The sequence below is a fragment of the Solanum verrucosum genome, unplaced genomic scaffold (genome assembly GCF_900185275.1).
Source record: "Solanum verrucosum unplaced genomic scaffold, falcon-dt-bn FXZP01000056.1, whole genome shotgun sequence".
Lineage (NCBI taxonomy): Eukaryota > Viridiplantae > Streptophyta > Magnoliopsida > Solanales > Solanaceae > Solanum > Solanum verrucosum.
Window position 1 is genome coordinate 964,970 of NW_026020072.1, and position 20,150 is coordinate 985,119.

Sequence of the window (20,150 nt, forward strand, 5' to 3'; positions counted from 1 at the left end):
TATGATCGTCCTCTGGCTCAGACACACAGACTGGCGAGCTATCCCCAAGTTTCCCTTACTTTCCGACTTTTAAGTAGTGAGGTGGATGGTATAGATGCCCATGCTGTCGGAACTCTCCTCAGCCGGACTTTACTGTACATGCTCTTTTCCCTTGCCTTTCTCCCCTATTGAAGGAAGTTTTGCTTGTGTGGCTCAGGAGGGTGAAACACCCTCGTTGATACTTATTACTTGGGCGTGCTTGCGGGGTGGTTGATATTTTCCTGGTACCTTTGGTCTGGCCATACCTGCAAAATAACATCAAATCAATCACTACATTAGAAATAGTTCAAGAAATTATCAAAGTTTAAAAATGTGTAGGAAGACTCACCGAGTCACCGAACCCATTTGGCGAGCCTGACTTGTTCCAGACTTAAAATTCACAGAATTCAGCACAAGTCGGCGATGTCCTGGGCCTTTCGGCGAATCGCCGACACCATTCAGTTAACTAAAAGTAGATCTCCAAATGTTACATAATGGTTTCCAAAAATTAGGCTAAAAAAGGTGATCTAAAGGACATTCGGCGAGTCGTCGAGTGAACTTGGCGAGCTCAGGCATATCACCGAATGTTACATAATCAATTTAACAAATATGGAGAATAAAAAGGTGATCTAAGTATCATTGGGCGAACCACCGAATCATTCGGTGAGCTTGATTAAGCTCGATGAAAGGTCCTTCGTGTCAGGTTTTGACCCCGACCTCCAATTTCTAACCCACAGCCCACGAGATTTAAATTAAACACATATTCTACACAATTAAGCCTAGAACCATAACACTAATGACCTCGGGGTACTCAGACTTCCCCCGATTTGTCCAAAATTGCCCATTAACGTCTTTTTCCCTTAAGAATGACATCACCCACTCTATCATTGGGCAAAGTCAATCGATCGGTGCAATTTGGGGAACTCAGACTTCACCCACACCAGACTTAACAAATTAACAACTTAACCCACAATTTAAATCATTTACCCACATGGGATACAACAGTTATAGGCCAAAATATGCATAAACAAAGTACAAGAAGGGAACACACTAATAACGATCATTCAAACAACTAAGATTACTCAAATAATTCAACAGGGAATACGATCACGCATTTGGAAACTACTATAATGTTAAAGGCAGGGTTTGAATAACCAACCTCAAGAGCAGACAAATGAACGCTAGGCGATTGAGTAAACAAACAATCAACACACAAATTCCCTCTGAGCAGTTAATCCCCACACGAAAATAACAAATACAAAGATCTAAAATATAGTTGTGAAAGTGCAAAGGTCGAAAAATATGAAATGAGGGAAGTTTTTGAATTTAAAAATGGTTCAGGCCTTTATAACCGTTCAGTTCGTGCGCCAGTCGGCGACACCAACTTTTGTCGCCGACTATTCGGCGATGCACCGAATGGCTCTTTTGTCCATCGAGTTTTACAGAACACCAGCCTTTTGAATAGTCCATACGGCTGTCTAGATCGGGTTTGCCAACCTGTTCGGCGAGTCGCCAATTGCTACCTGGGGTCTCCTAATTGCTCCTCTTCCCAAAAATTCAAATTTCCAACCTGCGAATCTAACACCCGTTATTCAAACAACAATAATAAAAGCTAAAGACTTGGGCTTCCTCCCAAGAAGTGCTTTATTTAACGTCGTGACACGACAAGATATGCTTGCACAATTTATTCTTTGGGTTGACCATGGTATCACTCGGTAATCCTCTTTTTGGCATTGCGTTTAAATGAGTCGAGATTTGACCCATTTGTGCTTCTAGCTGCTTAATCTATATCGAGTGTGAAGTAACTGGTTTGTTCAGAGTTGAGATGTTATTTGTCATTTCTTTTAGCACTTTGTCCGACCCTTCCACTTTGTTGAGAATGCGCGCAAGCCAATCTTCGGTGCAAATTTTTTTAGGATCAGCCCTTTGCTCTTTTGGCTTTTGACTCTCATGGTGTCACGACCCGATTTCTCGAATCATGATGGCTTCTACTATACCCTACTAGTAGGTAAGCCAACCCCTAACCCAGAACATCAAGCAATGAGCGTAAGGGTAGAAACTAGCGAAAACAATAAACTAAGCAAGGACAACAAGGCGGAAGCAAACCAAAATAAATATATACAGAAATCCATCCCAGAACCTGAAAGTCACTAGTACAGAGCTATCTAATAAAGAGTACAAGTCCCAAAAGTGGACCATAACAAATCGTGTCTCAAAAGCAACAAGACTAGCTAAACAAAAGAAGGAGACTGAACAAACCCAAAATGCCAAGTACTTGCCCTCGTCTTCGAGTCACAACTGCAAAAGAAGGCTGGAACAAATCACCGCTGGTAACTGGTACTGGGACCTGCATCACGAAATAGATGCAGAGCGTAGCATAAGTACCAAAACAACAGGTACTCAGTAGGCATTACAAACCGACTGAGCAAAAAGGGTAAAAACAATAAGAAATGATAGAATCTAGACACAGAAAGGTCAAAGCGAATATGAAAAGAAAGCACACGAGCATACCAGAAACAAACTAAGTACAACTAAACTAAACCTAACTGGACCCCATAAGCCCAGAAGGTACACTCGTGCCAAGTTTTAACCTGAACGGACCCCCATAAGCCCGACAGGTACATAGAAAAGCTAAGTCTACTGAGAAAGAAGAAAATCGAGCTCCTAGCCCAAAGTAACCAAGATAACCCATCAGACTCCATCCAGTCAGCAGTGCACTCCCAGCCCAGCTAGGAAAAGTGACCCTAGGGGGCACCCAACCAAACAGTCCACTCTCAGCCCAACTAGAAAGAGGGACCCGTGAGTGAGGTAGATATCGCGAGTCGACCTACCATGCAGTCAGCTCCCAGCCCAGCTAGAAAGAGCGACCCGGGGACACCCAGCCAGTAGCACACTCCCAGCCCAGCTAGAAAGAGAGGCCCGATGGCGATCACCGAAATCACCGAGTCTACCCAGCCAACGATACTCTCCCAGCCCAGCTAGAAAGAACGATCCCGGGGGTGATGGTATCTCCAATAAGATCCAATCCAACAACAGCCACCATGGAACGCCGTCCACTCTAAGAAATCACAGAAAAGGATCCAAGCCTATACTATCTCAATCCCACACCTCTAGTGATGCACCGAACCTTCGAGAATGCATTGAAACCGCCAAATTAGAAAAGATACAGAAGTGCAGCAAGCAGCGATAACGCCTAATCTAAGGCTCAACTATCAGACTCAAGTCTGCTACTCCAGTCTACAAGGAGCAAAGTCATTCGAACGACGTCGGCATGAAGTTAACGCTATCTAGCCCACACGGGTCACAAGTCTAAGGCAATGCTAGCCTAACCTAAACTAAGGACATCATGCATACGGTTAAGGATGAACAAACATACAACACATAGCATACAAGCATACAATATCATTTAGCACATAAGCATGCAACTCTACTAAACCAGTTAACATGATACTACACCCGAAATATGGCAATCGTTCCTAACATGAGGCATCTAATCAAAGTAAAGTACGAAACTGGTACCCACCCCCAATTCACTCCAGTCGACATCCTTTTACATAATTAAACTCAATCTAACAGAAAGGAAGTCGTAGCCTACCTTAAAGCTGACCGCGCACGTTCCAAATCACTTTGACGAAGCTTTTCTTTACCGAATGACCCTTGAATGCTGCCACACTATCAAATATAGGATCACAATGTTAGTACGGTCGTTTAGACACCAAAATCAGAACAAACGGAGACAGGTCAATTTTGGAGTCAAAATGGGAATCGTGGGATCCGCACCGAACTGTCCGAATTTCACTCTATCAAGAGACCCTAAATAGTACCCCGAACTTGTGTTCCAAAATGTAACACAATTCGAGGCTCAAAACGTAGCAAAAACCAACAAGCAAGAAAACCACAGTTTAATCAACTTAATAGAAGACATGCAATAGTCTAAACTCGAAATCTACAATGTTATAATGCTTCTCAACACTCCTTGAACACTCTACGACAAAGCCACGATAATTCCCAACACGTGGGACTTCGAATCACCCAAAACCGAGCTAAAATGAGTGAGATATGACCAAAACAAAAATGCCAAAAAATAAGCTCGAAAAAGGGTACAACAGTCAGGTTTATCGTGAAATTACCTTGAACTACGCACACCCGACAACTTCCAAACACTCTACAGCGAATCCACCAAAAATACAAAGCTCCCGTACTTTAAATCGCGTAATTCTGTTGAGAGATGAGAGAGTCATGATGGTTTTAAGTTTGGAAAATGGTTGTTGATAAATCTCCATTTATAGCAGAATTTTCTGCAATAACTTTCCAAAAACTTGAAACTCCGATGGGTGCTCCGATCTAATTCGGAACCCCGTACACGCAAACGAGATATGCAACCATACCAAATTCAATATTGCGGACTCAATGGCACAATCAAAATTTACATACGAGGTCATCTTGATAAAAGTGGGTCCCACACCCAAATGTCATTTTAAGTAAAAAACCACAAAAGGGCTCGAAAAAATATCAAAAACCTCGGGACACAAAAGAAGGGTCAATATAGACCAAACTCAACATTTCGAAGCTAACCACACTGACAGAATTCTCATCCAAGCGCGTTTATTCAGAGTGTTGACTAAAGTCAAACTTAGGCTTAAACTTAAAGTTAAAACGCCTAATCGCACCGACTCACACAGAAAACCTCGGGAGTCATGCCGACCATGCTACTAGCCTAAAATGACCCCTACGAAGCTGATGGAATCGTCAGAATTGGATTTTGATGTCATCTTCTTGAACTTTTGATCGAAAATGATCGTTCAATGTTTATAAGTTCCAAAAACACTAAAACTTGCACAAAAGCCAAACGAACGACCATGTGACCGAACTGTCACTTCCAGCAAGTCATAAATGACTTGGGGTCGCTATAGGAACACTCCAAATGACACACAAAAGGTAAAACACAAAAATGACCACGAGGGTCATTACAATATCCACTACTAAAAAGGATTTTCATCCGCTAAGGGTCAAGAAGTACCTGAAGGATCAAACAATCTGGGAAGCTGCTCTCGCATCTCCTGCTCAGTGTCCCAGGTAGCATTTATTTTTGTTGGGGGTGGGGTAAATGGATTGTGAGTGATAGGGTGAAGTCTGAGTAACCCAAAACTCATAAATCCTCTCTTGGGGTTTTCTTGCCTGTGTTCTTTTCCCTCAAGAGACTGTTTAATTTCTTTTGAACTGGCATGTGTTAGGATAGTATGTATAGAAGCATGAACAAGAATAAAGCATGATGGCTTTTGAAAAATATACTCGTCCAAATTTAAACAAATAAAACTACTAAATGGAAAACAAAAACATATTGTTGGCTAGATTGTACATCCTGGGTTGCCTCCCAAACAACGCTTGATTTAACGTCGCGGCACGACGCAAGTTTCTTGCTTACTTAGACTTCATCAAGATTGTAGGCCTCAATCACCTCTTGCACAGTTTCAGCATTTCCCAGATAGATCTTGATCCTTTTCCCGTTTACCATAAACCTAGTTCCTTCATTATTCTCAAGCTCAACAGCTCCATGGGGGAGCACTTTTGTGAGCAAAAATGGCCCAGTCCATTTGGACTTGAGTTTGCCTGGAAACAAGCGCAACCTAGAGTTGAATAGAAGCACAAGATCACCAACCACAAATTCTCGCTTTTCAATTCTTTGATCATGATACCGCTTCATCTTCTCTTTGTACAAGGTTGAACTTTCGTAAGCTTTTAGGCGTAACTCATCAAGAAAATTCAAGTAATTTATCTTTGATTCGATGCGGCGTCCCAATCCAAATTTAGCTTCTTCATTGCCCACATCACCTTATGCTCTAGCTCTACCGGTAATGACAAGACTTCCCATATAGAAGTTGGTAAGGAGACATAGAGTAATAAAAAATAGAGAGATCTACAAAACCTAAAGTCACATCCATAGTTGAAAAAATTAAGGGAAAGAAGGTAAAACAGTAGGAGGACAAAAATAGGGCAGAAAGAGGTTGAAAGCCAATTGTAATGTCAAGGAGGGCAGAAAGTTACTAAGAAGTACCCAAATGTACCACACCTGACCCTGAGCCTATGTTACAAGCCAAGAAAGTCCTAGTGTGATTCTAGAGTCTAATGTGGGGCGTCTAAGCAGTGAAAATAAGGGCAAGCCTATGGTATTGAGCACTAACTGTACTTGAAGTTGTTTTTGAGAGTGAGTGTTGAATGAATCCTTGTACTCAAAGCCATAAGTCATTGTGTGAAAGAAAAGGGATTTTGTGTGAAGTAAGGACACTAATTGCATTTTCAGAAAGTTGGTACTTTGGTGATAGTAAAATAGTTTAATAACTAAGCCAAACATCGATTATGATATCTAATATGAGGTAAATGTAAGGGTTAGTAAAGTACACACACGTAGCCGGACCAAGGTGCGGGGTGAAATTCTCTAGATGTCGGACCAAGGATTTAGAGATACCTAACTTATCACTTTGCATGTAATACACTAAGAAATGATTGCTATTATTAGGATTACTGCATTATGAGCATGTGGGGAACACGGATACCCTAGCTATTTCACCCATCTTGATAACAACCCAAAACTGACTTTTGATTATTGATTATTTATTGAATTTTTACAATTTGTTCTACAACCCCCCCCCCCTCCTTTATTACTTGTTTCTGGAAGTAATTTGACTAATTGAATATAATTGTTGGTTAAATCATGTGTTAGGATAGTATGTATAGAAGCATGAACAAGAATGAAACATGATGGCTTATGAAAAATATACCCGTCCAAATTTTGACTTGTGTGCTAGAAGTGGTAGGCTAAGACAGGTTGAATATGTTGGCTCTAAGTATGACATGATAATGAATCAACCTGATGGCACGACTTAAGTTGAAACTTGAACTGGGTAATCTGATAATCTGATAATGAAACTATGTGCCAAGTGTGTGTGAGAATAGTTGATTGGTCAAATAGTTTTTGTGCAAAACTAGAACTTGCCCGGTTAGTCCTGCTAAGGCAATTCACTCTAGAAACTAGGAGGTGATCATAGGCCCTTGTTCTGATAAGTCCACAAATTGCCTAAATGAAAGATCCAACCAAATGAAATAAATGCTCCCTTTGATCCAAATGCTTTGAGCCTAAAAATTAGACTATTTCTTTCTAAACCCCAAACTCACCTTCCCATAAATCTACTATGTTGGCCCTGGTCACTCCTTGGACATGTGGTCAAAAGCCTAAGTTGAAGGTAGCTAATGTAAAAGGTAACTTCAATCTTGGCCCTGACCCGATATTGGGTATTGTGCACCTCGATCAATGAAAAATCCAAGGTTGGTGGAAGGGGGTCACCTGGGGGATGGGGGTGCCCGGGGGAGGGGGTAGTTTTTTTTTGAAAAAAACAGATTTCTTTTTGTTTTTGGAAAAAAAAAAATTAGGGGTCGGTTGGTGGAAGATAGGAGGGGGGTGGGGGGTGTCCGGGGGGAGGAGGTAATTTTTTTTCTTGAAAAATCAGAATTTTTTTTATTTTTGGAAAACAAAAAAAAATTAGGGGTAGGGTGGTGGAAGGTGTGGGGAGGGGATACCCGGGGAAGGGGGTACCCGAGGGAAGGGGTAAATTTTTTTTGTTTTTGGAAAATAAAAAAAAAATTGGGGTCGGTTGGTGGAAAGTGGGGGGTCCCCGAGAGGAGGGGGTAAATTCTTATTTTTATTTTGAAAAAACATAATTTTTTTTGTTTTTGAAAAACAAAAAAATTTAGGGGTAAGTTGGTGGAAGATGAGGGGGGGGGGGGTAAAAAAATTTTCTTGTTATTGGAAAACAAAAAAAAATAGGGGTCAGTTAGTGGAAGGTGGGGGGTGCTCCGAGGGGGTAGGGGTGCCCGGGGGAGGGGATAGATTGATGTCATGAAGTCCCAGTTCACTTAGTCAAGGAAATATGGAGAGCTTTTAAATGGGTTAGAACCATTTTACCCAAATCGTATTTGACCAAATCCATATATACCTATATTCTATTTGAGTGGATTGTAATCCAAACCATTCTTGTTCATTCCATATTCAATTCATCCAAAATTCGATCTAATCCAATCATTTGCCACCCCTAGGTGCTAGTGTATTTGGAGGCTAGTCTTGAGAAAGATTGGTCCTTGTGCAGAGAGTATGTTATCTCAAATGCTAAAAAGCAAGGGTCATGCAGGATCCACTATGATTCCATCAGAGTTCAGAGAGGAATGGAGAGTTTGGTTCAAAGATGAAATGACTACGGGGAATGAGAAGAGGGAAGATTTTACAATACCACAGGAGAGTCTGAGAAGATTATAAGAGCAGATACGACAAATTTGAAGAGAGAACAAACAAAACAATTCCAACAGAGGTGAACTCAGGATTTGAAGACAAACTGGCCGTTTACATGAGCATAGAAAATTTATACTCGAGCATTCCACTGCCCGCCCTCATTCTCAATGCAATCTAGCTATTACTTGTGTTTAGTGAGGAGGCTACCTAACATACAAGTGACCCTCACGGGGACATGTGGGTCGCAAGTTCAAAACTAGCCATCTCCTTATTTTATTCAAGCATGTGCACCCTCACGGGGACATGTGGGTCTGCCTCTGCTTTCCAATTGTTACTTCTACGCGTGTTGGAACAAAAAGGTACAAAACTTGCATAATTATGTGTAGGCTTATTGTGTAGGCAAAGTAATAAGAAATTTGCACCATGGAATAGGCCTTATTTGCATTTTGCAGGCACGGGGATATATATCTCTTGTATTAAAGTTCCATTCACTTGTATGTTTTATAACAAAAAAGTGATTTTCCTTTCTATATATGCTAAGACCAGTGGTCATTTGGGAGTTGTAACACTAAGAATCTGCAGCATAGTGGGAATGTACTGCTGAATTAGTCTTCTGACTGATTTGTTTTCTTTTCCATTTCGATCTTCTTAACACTTTTGTCCTCTGAATTAGTCTCTTTCTTAATAGAATATATTTTTCCATAATTTAGTGAAATGAATGAAGGGATCGAAGAGCATGAAAGGTGTAACAAACCCGATTTCCAATACAAACACTGATATTTATAGTTATCTCTGAATACAAATTACAACGGATAATACACACAACAAAGTAATAGCACACTAATTACGGGTAGCTTAACATAGAAGAAGGTAACTAGAAGGGGATGAGATACTAGACCATAGCAGGGAGATGAGAGGATCAGAAAGCCAACGCTTCACATAATTTGCCTGCCCCTTCTTCTAACTTCTAGTCCTTTTTAATAGAGATACTAATTGTGCCTGGATCCCCAATTAAAAGTATTTAATAGCCCATAGGCCCTTACCGAGTCAGCTTGGTTCACAACAATACTCCCGCCCTAAAAAAGAACCTTGTCCTCAAGGTTCAAGTCATGAAATTCATCCAAAACTCTCTAAATTATCTGACGAGTAACAATTTCCACACACTGCAATGTCACGAGTGTAAAGTGAAACAACACTCCTCCATCCAGCAATAGATTTGGCCAAAGAAAAAGATCTAGATGGTTTGATGCAAAGTGCAGCTTTATGTTGTCTTTGGAGAGTATTAAGGAAATTGGCATTACTTCCATTGCATCTTGAACATCTTGTCCAACTTTAACTAGAACCTTACCACCTCTAAATTGGCAAATGTCTCTGCAACATACTTCTCCAGATTGATGTTTGTAGGATAATGCCTGGAAAGGTGCATCTGTGCAAAATTTCACTGGCACCAAAGGCAACCCTTGGTTCAACTGATTTAAGTGCTTCATAACACCATGAACAGTGACAGAGATGTAATCGAGAACAAAATTAAGATGTAATCCCACTTCATCAGTTAAAGAAAAGACGCAGTACCTAATTCGTTGACCGACCCGTGAAGTTGTTTGGATATAAAAATCAATTGGACAATCAGTTGGCACCACCTCTGGCCGATCCAGTGACATAAGACAAGTAAACTTATAATTTTCGGCTGTCACAGAAACTAATGTATTCGTCCTCTTAGCTACTCCAGCCATCTGATACTCTTTAAAAATAACAGTCCAACTAAAATTGGGATCTCCAATTAACGGTCTTGCGACCTTGTGGCCACAACCAATGACACAAAACCACCGAAGACTGTCGTCGAACATCCTTGTTGTACTAATTCTGAAATGTGTAATAGTTACCTCGTCCATTACCAACAGTCCCAAGTGATCAATGAGCTCACACTCATTGTACTCCCGTCCAGCAACTACCACCTTCCACGACTTCGCAATAGTTATTGCTTTCACGAGCTTAGCATCATTAACAAAAGTGTTCATGGAATGATCATTATGCACACTGAAAGCAGACAACGACAAACTAGTGTACTCTTGTGGTGGATGTGTCTCATAGGATAAGGTACGAACATGTTGTCCACCTTCTCGACTTAAATGGTCATGACCATACTGGGGTGATTGAGAGAGAACTTTGTTTGGAAATGAAATTGTTTCATCCTTAGTAGTGTTATTAGACATATATGGATCTGTCACCATTTGATCATACACACTAAACACGGAAGAAATCATTAGTGATGGCCTATTGTCCATTTCTTCAAAAGTGTTCCTATTATTACCAACAGAGGTACTGTCCGAAAAATCTACATCATTACACTTCTCAGGCATTTTATCGAACACGTGGCCGCCTACCTCATAATTTCCAATAAAGATATCGTATTGATAAGACTGAGGCGAGGATGAATTAGTAATATTACCCCACGATGGAATAGCCTCCTGATAATACTCCACTGTCCTATTAGTCTTGTTCGTGGGAATGGATAAGAACCCGCGATGTGTCTCTAGTACGGAGCGAAAACGAATCATCAATTTGTCCACAAAATGGCCCCAACCAGCGAGTTGATTGTTGCGAAATAACCATCCATACCATTCCAAAGCCTCACCATCAAAATAGAACGAAGCCACATTAAGCTTCTGATCTTCCTCAATTTTATAGCAATTAAAATAATGCTCTGCTTGAACTATCCAAGCGCCCGGATCCTCACCTCGAAAGTGCCCTAATTTGACGTTCATAACTATGTTTTTGGGTTCAAAAGACGTATCCTTTTCCCCCAAAACCTCCAGCAACATCGAACGACATTCCGCGAGATCTTTAGAGATAGAATCCTTCATTTCTTGTATTGAATCCCGAATTGAATCACCAACGAAAGCCTTGAGTACTTTTTGGTCCTCCATTAGAGAGACCTCTGGATGAAATCACCAATGTAACAAACCCGATTTCCAATACAAACACTAATATTTATAGTTATCTCTGAATACAAATTACAACGGATAATACACACAACAAAGTAATAACACACTAATTACGGGTAGCTTAACATAGAAGAAGGTAACTAGAAGGGGATGAGATACTAGACCATAGAAGGGAGATGAGAGGATCAGAAAGCCAATGCTTCACATAATTTGCCTGCCCCTTCTTCTAACTTCTAGTCCTTTTTAATAGAGATACTAATTGGGCCTGGATCCCCAATTAAAAGTATTTAATAGCCCATAGGCCCTTACCGAGTCAGCTTGGTTCACAACAAAAGGGAAACTTAAGGCATCTATCCTTTTTTTTTGTCTCTCTTAACATTGACGCAGATCTATTAACTATTATGTTTCCAAAACTCTAGAGCTTCTTCATCAAGTATCACTACAAGCTTTGTCCAGCCAGAAACATTGTATTGTATTTGCCAATGAGGATCACAATGAGGTACCTTGTACACCTAACTGGCTAACTCCTAAGACAGGTATACATTGTACAACGTAACGGTGCCTTCGTTAACTTGTGACAACATCTGAAGTTTATACCATGACTTCCATCAATGCAGGATGTCACATTCCCTAATGGCGGAAAATAAGCCTTTTAAGAACAATCAATCCTTATTTATCACAAATTGAACAGTCTGTATGAGTCCAATGAGAACACGAGTAGCAAGTATTCACTTCAAATTCCATTTTCCGGCATCTCTTGTAGAGTCACGAAACCCTTCCTACTAGTGCATATCTCACAGTAGCAATCATCAGCCAGCAACTGGCTTTGGCATGCTATATAGTATATTCCATTTCCGGCATCTCTTGTAGACACTTAATTGTAAGAAAGCCTGAATTCCAGAATTATTAGTGAATTTTTTTTTAACAAAAATAATGATGGTACATGTAATGATCATATTGTATAGATAGTAATGCTATGTAGCGGTATTGTATACATAGTGTATAATCATGTATATATGATGTATATCTATGTATCAAAAATATATACATATATCCATATGCATTGTTTATACAATACATTATATAAAATATACATTGACTATACAATAAAGGATACTTATACATGAACTATACACTGATTATAGATTATAGATTATGATATACTCAAAAAGCTAAATAGAGCTTAACTATACCTGAAGTATACACTGACTATTCAATGTCAAGCAACTCAAAATCACCTATAAACAGTCCCAAATTTTAGGTATGAAATCCTCTCGATGTTTTGAGTCTTTAGATATACAATATTCTCAAAACGATTCACGTTTGTAGTACGTCGAATATTTTTTTTAAAAAAACAAGAGAGAAGAAGAATCTGAGACTGGAAAAAGTAGAAAAAGAAGAAGAAGAATTTATTTTCATCAAAACACATATAATTTTGTCTTAATCGACATTATATCAAAAGTCATTTCAATTTATACAAAGTTAATTGATTTAAAGTAATACATCATACCAGTATACTAGCTTTTTCTATTCTTATGATTTAGACATCATACCAGTATACTAACCTTTTCAATTTCTATAATTTATACATCATTTACCAATATACTAATCTTTTCAATTCCTATAATTTATCTTTCATTTTCTTACCTTACCTTTTCAAATTCTAAGATTTTTAAATTAGTCGTTCGGTGCTTATAAATGTTGTTCCCATACTAATTTACTAATGACAGTGTTATATATTTCTGAAAATTGTTTGACTTGCACATTATACATTATCAATTGTAGCATTAGAATTTGTAGTTTTTCAGTTGATAGTAATAATAATTCTGCTTGATCTTATTAGTAAGTCTCTAATTTGTACACCCTACTTTCTTAAGCACTATAACTTAGACTATGTGATATGAATTGAAGCATATTAGGGGTGTCAAATGGGCGGGTTGGGTTGAAATTGGTGATATTAAAAGAGTAAATTTTAGGTTTAGCAAACATAAAAATCATATTTGAATGATATAGCTATAGTTTGTATATAATTGCGCTCATGTTTGCTATGTCTATTAATATGTATATTTCTGTATACATATACAAAAGAATCAATTGTATAATTTGTTTCGGTATACATATACAAAAGAATCAATTGTATAATTTGTGTTTGTATAAAGCGGGAAAGAGAGAAAGACAAAAGAAAACTGGGCAGGGGAAGATCTGTATTTGTATAATTACAAGTGTATAGGACAAAAATATATGTATTTGTATATACAATTTTCTCTCGCTTTATACAAACACAAACGCAATTTATACATTTGTGTTTGTATAAAGTGAGAGAGGCGAGTGAGAGTGGCGAACGAGATTCTCTGGGGAGAGAGACGAACAAAAAGATATGTATATATACAGTTTTCTCTCACTTTATACAAACACAAACACATTTTATACATTTGTGTTTGTATAAAAGTGAGAGAGGCGAGAAAGACTGCCAGCGAGAAAACGAGAGTGGCGAGCGAGAATTTCAGGGAGAGAGGCGAGTGGTAACAGTTTGCTACGGGTTACAATTAAATTAAACTGTGGTTATAGTATTTAATTTGAATTAATAGTTTGCTATTTTATACAATTTTCTCATATTAAAATGGGTTAAAGTAGAAATTGGGTTGGGTTCTGACCCGCCCAAGTTTACTTTGGGCTCAAATAGGGTTACAATCAGATTGAGTCTTGACCCTCCCAATTTGACCTGCTTAATTTCCATTATTTTAATATATTATTATTTAAGTTTTTATAACCACAATTTGAATTTCAACTCAAGAATTTTTTTTAAAAAAAAAATAATTATAAATGGATAGATAAATCCTAAAAGATATAAAATATCTATTCATACCTTCAATAAAGGAACATACATTACATCATGCAAATAAAGAGTCTCAAAACGGATTGAAATTGAAAATTAAATTGTGCTCAATTGAAGATTCTCTTAAAACGGGTTAAGACTTGAATGAGTTGAAATTGAACCCAATTCAAATTATCTTGAGCCCAACCCTTAATATTCTTGACAGATTGGATGAGTTACCCATAGTTGGTTTCATTTCTGACACACCCCTTAAGCATATAAATAAGGGACGGTCAAATGTATAAAAATGCTTATCAATGACAAAGTTGATTGTGATTAAAGAGATTTTCTTGAAAAGAATATGACATGAATATAAATTATTTAACCTAAAGGGTCTAAATGACAATACTCTAAACAATGGGGGGTCTAGCTGAAATATCTTGAAGATATTACTTTAGTTTAAATTTTGACCACAAGTCACAAGATATATAGTGTATCCATCCACAGATTATCTGCAGGAATTATTTATTTTTTTAAAAAATTGCAGCTAATATGGCTGTGTCTTGTGCACTTAGCATGAACTTTGGAGTTCTGTCAAGGGAACTTTTTTCACCTTTTCCACAATCTCTCGCTTCAACCTCATTGAAAAGAAGGGGAAGTCATTCCAAAGTTTCAGCAAAATTAGGTTTGGTTTAATTAAGTTCTCTTATTAATTTATTGTCTATGATATTAATTAATGTTTTACATATAAGAAAATGTTTTTTTTTGTTTGTGGTTGTTGATAGGAGGAGGAGAGGGTGATGTAAAGAAAGATGGGAAGAAGAAATTCATAACTAAAGAACAAGAACCTGAACAGTACGTTTTCATATCTTTTTTTGTTACTATGCTTATCGTCGTCGAAGGCGAAGTCAGAATTTTAATTTTATGGTGTCTGAAGTTTATAACAATAATTTCAAGTGTTAATAATTGGTTTTGAATTTAATAGTTGTATAAATTTATAAACTTCTTAATGTAAATATATTATTTGAACAAAAATTATTGGTCATCGCAAAGCATATGTAGTCGACATTAAAGAGTTGAAGTGTGATAAATCCACAAAACATTGAATTTGTTAGCGAAATGATTGAGATTTTTTATTTATCTCCTTAATCAAAGTCTCGAGTTTGAACCCTTAGAATAGAAAACCTTATGGTAAGCTATAATTTTGCTCCATTAATTAGACTATTTGGAGAGAATTCAGATTAATCTAATCAGTGAATTTTGGTTACTGAATGATTGAAAAGGAATTGTCGAAACCTATGTTAATCGTATTTTCTAAAAATGCTACTACACCCATAACAGTTTTTTTGAAAAGTCTGAACAACATTGTCGGAATGTTATGAAGAGAGCAAAATTGAGATAAATTGTTCATATCACCAATATAATCTTAACTAGTTGGAGCAGTTGATTTTTAGATGATCACTCAACTATAGTTATTATCTCATAAAATCACTTTTTTGTTGAAAAAGAAATGACTTTTTGAGTTCATAAATATTAGTTGAGTGATCACGTGAGAAATCAACCCCTACTTTGAGATTGGGGCTTATTTATTGATTTCTGTCTCATTTATGATTAATATTTGTTTTGGTTTTCTTGATTTTGATACATATATTACTATGAAGTAACACATAGGGGATTTTTCTGAATTGCCTATAATTAGTGAAAGAGGTTGGGTGTTATAGGTATTGGCAATCAGCAGGAGAAAGAGCAGGGGAGAACCCTATGATGACACCTCTTCCTTATATAATCATATTTGGAATGTCAACACCCTTTGTGATCTTGGCAATTGCTTTTGCAAATGGTTGGATAAAGGTTCCAATAAGATGATTAAACTCTCAATGCAGCAACAAGGGCTTTTTGGATGTCTCATTCTGACCTTTTGTCTTCATTTGAGTTCTCTATGTATAAGAGTAATCCCATTTCTATACACATTCTTTTTGTTTTGTGAAGATATAGAATTTTAACTTTATTGCACTTGCTATTTCCTTAGTCTGCACATAACTGGTACATTTCTTGCAAGCTGTTAAACATTTCTAGTAAGATGTCTTCGGGTTGTGTATCGGTCGGTTCGATTTTGAAGTTTATTTGTTCGACTTATCGGTTATCGATTTGTAAACATGTTAAATCGTTAAGAACCATTAAGATATTGGCTTATCGGGTATCAATTTATCTTGCTCAAAAAACAACACTAACACATCGTAGAATAACCGGAAGTTAGAGATGCCAAAAATAAAAATATGAAACTAAATCCTAAATCAAGGACTTTATATACCGAATGGTATAACTATAATATATTAATATACTATTGGATTATTGGTTAACCCGTTAGCAAAAATTCTCAAACTGTTGAGAATCGTTAACCTGATAATAAAAAAATCAAAATTGTTAAATCAATAATCCATTACCGATAAATCAATAACTTTCTTTCGATTTGGTTTAACAGTTTTGGATCGATTTTGAAAAGCCCTGCTCTCAGCACACAAACATTAAAGAACAAAAGAGAATGTGAAATCTAGGTCCACAAACTTTTCTAATTTCACTGCCTAGCAGACGAGGGAAAACGATATTATAAACGATAAAATTTGTGTCAAGAAAAATAAATAATTAAGACGGAAAAATGTTGCAACAATCATAGTATTTGATTTCAAATATAATGAGTGTTACAATTTTATGATATTTCTCTGATTCTTTAGTAATAATACGAACTATGTTAAATGAATTTGATTTGATTCAAATGTTGAAATAGCTTTAATATTTGTCTTGGACTTGATTTGACTAATTATTCGCTGCGAACATTTGGATGTTGGTAACGAATAAAGGATTTAGATTTCACATTCCAAAAATGTTCTTTAGCTCGAATGTTCTCGGAATCTTGGCTTATAGATACATAGAAAATTAGCATTTTCGATTCCACTAGCTCTCTCTTGCTTTTTGCTATCGATTTCTAGACTTTTTTTCTAAATTATGAAGACTGATATTTATAGTTGTGAAATGGAAGAGTTGTTACGGGAACAAACTTTTTTCCACCAATCAAATCATATTTGATAGTATATGTCACTAGTACACATGACACATTTTTATTGGTCTTTCATTTGATTAGGTATACTATGTATAATGACAGGTGGAATGATTTTATTGGCTCATTCATTTGACTTGGTGTGCCACATCATGTGACCGTCAATTTGGTCAACCTTTAGGATAAATGAGATTTTGAGCTTGACAAAGTGGGCTCGTCATTTCTAGATATCACGACCCAGACCATTGTGTTTGGCATCCACACAAACCCTCCGGTGGGAGAACCATTACTACAACCCATAAAAAATAAATTTTCAGAAAACTAAGACATTTAATGATACGGAAGAAGGTTTAAATGACTATAAAAATGGAGTCCCCATACACACCAAGGTTTTAACAAACAACTACCAAACTAATGCGGAAGAACAACCCTTAGAACCTGAAAGTCATTGTACCAAAACTCTACTAACGACAAGTCTAAGAACAAGGGGTACAACCCCGAAACTAAACAACACCTTAAACAAATAGTCTGAGTCCGAAAAGAGTGGACTTAAACAAGAAAGATCCATGGCAGCCCGAAAGAACTGACTCACCCTTGAATCCGGTCACGCTCAATAGTCATCTAGCTAAGGTCTATCAATAGCCGCCCGAAGATGCCCTTTACTCAACAAAGAACAAGCAAGTGCAGTATCAGTACACAAGCACAATGTACTGGTAGGATCACGCGATTATCCCAATAAGTGAAACACATGCAAGTAACCACAACATTATAAAACAGGCATATACCGAACATATACAATATTAGTCATCTTTTCAGGATCAATGTAGCATCACATGTTCTCAATAATACACATTGGTTATCAATTTAGAGCAACATACTGTCTTCCAATATCAATCATCATTAAATATCAACGTAATCATCACAAGTAGATACACAACACAATTCAATTGTCCTCTCACGGAACCCAACTCAATGGTCCTCTCATGGAACCCACACCCAAACTGTTAGCATACCGAAACATGGTATCCGATCCAATGTTTATGCCAGAACGTGGCAACCGATCCCATAATTATGCCGGAACGTGGCAATCGATCCCTTGTTTATGCCGGGACGTGGCAACCGATCCATTCAACAAACCACAATCACAATCACAATATATATTCTCATAATTATATAACAAGAGGTGATTCATGGCATACAATTATTCAATTATCTTCATTTACTATTAGGGTGGTCAATAATGCAACATTCGAATACATACATGCATTATAATGAGCAAGTACAAACATATATCCACCAACATAAAATCACAATCATCACCTACCTCAAATACAAGCTTGAATCCCCTAAGGCACTTGAATCTTCCCTTTTTGGATTCTTTCCGCTTGTTCGTGGTCTAAAAACAACAATTTATATGCAAGGATCAACAACCAAAGATCTAATTATCCGGATTAAACAAACTCAATAACCCTAGACCAAACCCTTGATCCCCATACCCAAATTAGAGTTTTTTCTATCACAAATTCCAAATCAAAACCCTCCCCCATCGATAATTACCCAAGAAACTGAGTTCTACGAATTGAAAAATAGATTCGGGGATTGAAAACCTTACCTTTAGCCTCAAGAATTGTGAAAAACGGTCAAGAACTCATCTGGGGTCGTCTCCTAGCTCTCAAAGTCGAAAAGTACAGAATAAAATGTTTTTGGGGTTTTATTTCCTACTTAAGTCGCGTCTATCCCGCTATAGCGTCCCCGCCCTGGCGGGAATAATTCCGCCACAACGGCTTGCACGGAAACAGTGAACAGATTTAAGAATTCCAAACCCCCATTTCACAACACACCTTCATCCCATGACACTCAGAAAATACCTGTTCACGCTAAGATCAATTTTGGGAGTTCTACTCACCCGAATTCAATTCCGTAAAGTCGTATGGGTTCCTTAACGTCTTAGCTATCCACTCATGTAATCAAATTCCTTAATAGATCTCTCATTTGTTACCAGATTTTCCTAGACCTCATTGACTCCGATTTCGTCCAAATTTGGATTAGGTTAGAAAATCTCAAGTTACTACGAAAAAGTTTTCTAGCCCCAATTCTTTTCCCAGAGGCTTTTCCATAATGATGGAATCAAGTCATTACAATAAATACCAATTTATCCATCACTCATCCTCGAGTGATCAACTAGGAAAGATTGGCTAAAAAAATAAAGGTAGAGTAGTATCTGAATCGTCGAATTACTGGGGATACTTGTCTCGCCGACCCATCTTACCGAATCTTATTACCCCCTAAGGGTTCCACATCTCTAACCCCAAACCAACCAACTGAATACCTACACATGCTCCCTTACAATGCCTCAATGAAGTCATCACAATGCTCGAGGGATAATTATTGTTGTATGTACACTTAGCTAACCACAAAGCTATTCCCAATAACCACCAAAGTTTGACCGTACGTACACATGTCTGCATCATGCTATCAAGGACTTTGACACAAACATCAGGACGAATCTTTCTCACAGAACCATGATAAAATCCTAAATCAAAACTCGCCAGAATTAGAGGTGAACCTGAACCAACCAACACACAATCATAATACCCGAACAATCATAGTTCTTATCAACATCTCCATCTCACAATCCAATTTCCCATGAGTTTGAGTTATAAAAAAATTGGTATTTAGAAATGAGATACTCATCGAGGGATATGTCCAAGCATACAAACCCTCCAACAACACTATCAAAATGCTAGATTTAGAAATTGTAGATTACCTCTTAAGAACAGTAGAATTGGACCCAATGATCCCCACATTCAACCACACATAATCAATACATGACCTCGATGACTAGAGGAATATTAAGATTGCCGGACAACGACAAATAAGCATGGTGGCTCTTCTATAAATTCTCATAAGCAAGGTGGTACATGTAGAACCACTAAAATACTTTAACAACTCTAAGACAACACCAATTATATCATTCGAAATAACCAAATCTTCCCAATCTTCCCACTCAACCAAGAGAACATCGCAGGATTTGGT

At 37.6% G+C, this 20,150-nt stretch overlaps 2 protein-coding genes across 3 annotated transcripts in view; one reads left to right on the plus strand and one right to left on the minus strand.

Annotated features, from left to right (window-relative positions):
* Positions 1–20,150, minus strand: part of LOC125823898 (uncharacterized) — an 897,951-nt gene that overhangs the window by 867,658 nt on the left and 10,143 nt on the right. The window contains exon 1 of one of the 2 annotated variants that reach the window (XM_049503265.1): positions 8,856–8,859. The exons of the other annotated variant lie outside the window; for it this stretch is intronic. The gene's annotated coding sequence lies outside the window, so the exon portion shown is untranslated. Of the gene's footprint in view, positions 1–8,855; positions 8,860–20,150 lie in introns of those variants that run through there. 2 annotated transcript variants of the gene reach the window in all.
* Positions 14,564–16,072, plus strand: LOC125823900 (uncharacterized). Its single transcript, XM_049503268.1, has 3 exons — positions 14,564–14,744; positions 14,845–14,914; positions 15,781–16,072. The coding sequence occupies exons 1-3, from the start codon at positions 14,612–14,614 to the stop codon at positions 15,923–15,925; spliced, it is 348 nt and encodes a 115-aa protein (XP_049359225.1). The 5' UTR covers positions 14,564–14,611; the 3' UTR covers positions 15,926–16,072.

What these genes read in the sequence shown, in the direction of transcription:
- LOC125823900 (XM_049503268.1), top strand. Translation starts at nt 14,612, where the DNA reads ATGGCTGTGTCTTGTGCACTTAGCATGAACTTTGGAGTTCTGTCAAGG. An exon ending in CAAAGTTTCAGCAAAATTAG is followed by an intron (nt 14,745 to 14,844) that starts GTTTGGTTTAAT and finishes GGTTGTTGATAG; the next exon opens with GAGGAGGAGAGGGTGATGTA. An exon ending in AAAGAACAAGAACCTGAACA is followed by an intron (nt 14,915 to 15,780) that starts GTACGTTTTCAT and finishes TGGGTGTTATAG; the next exon opens with GTATTGGCAATCAGCAGGAG.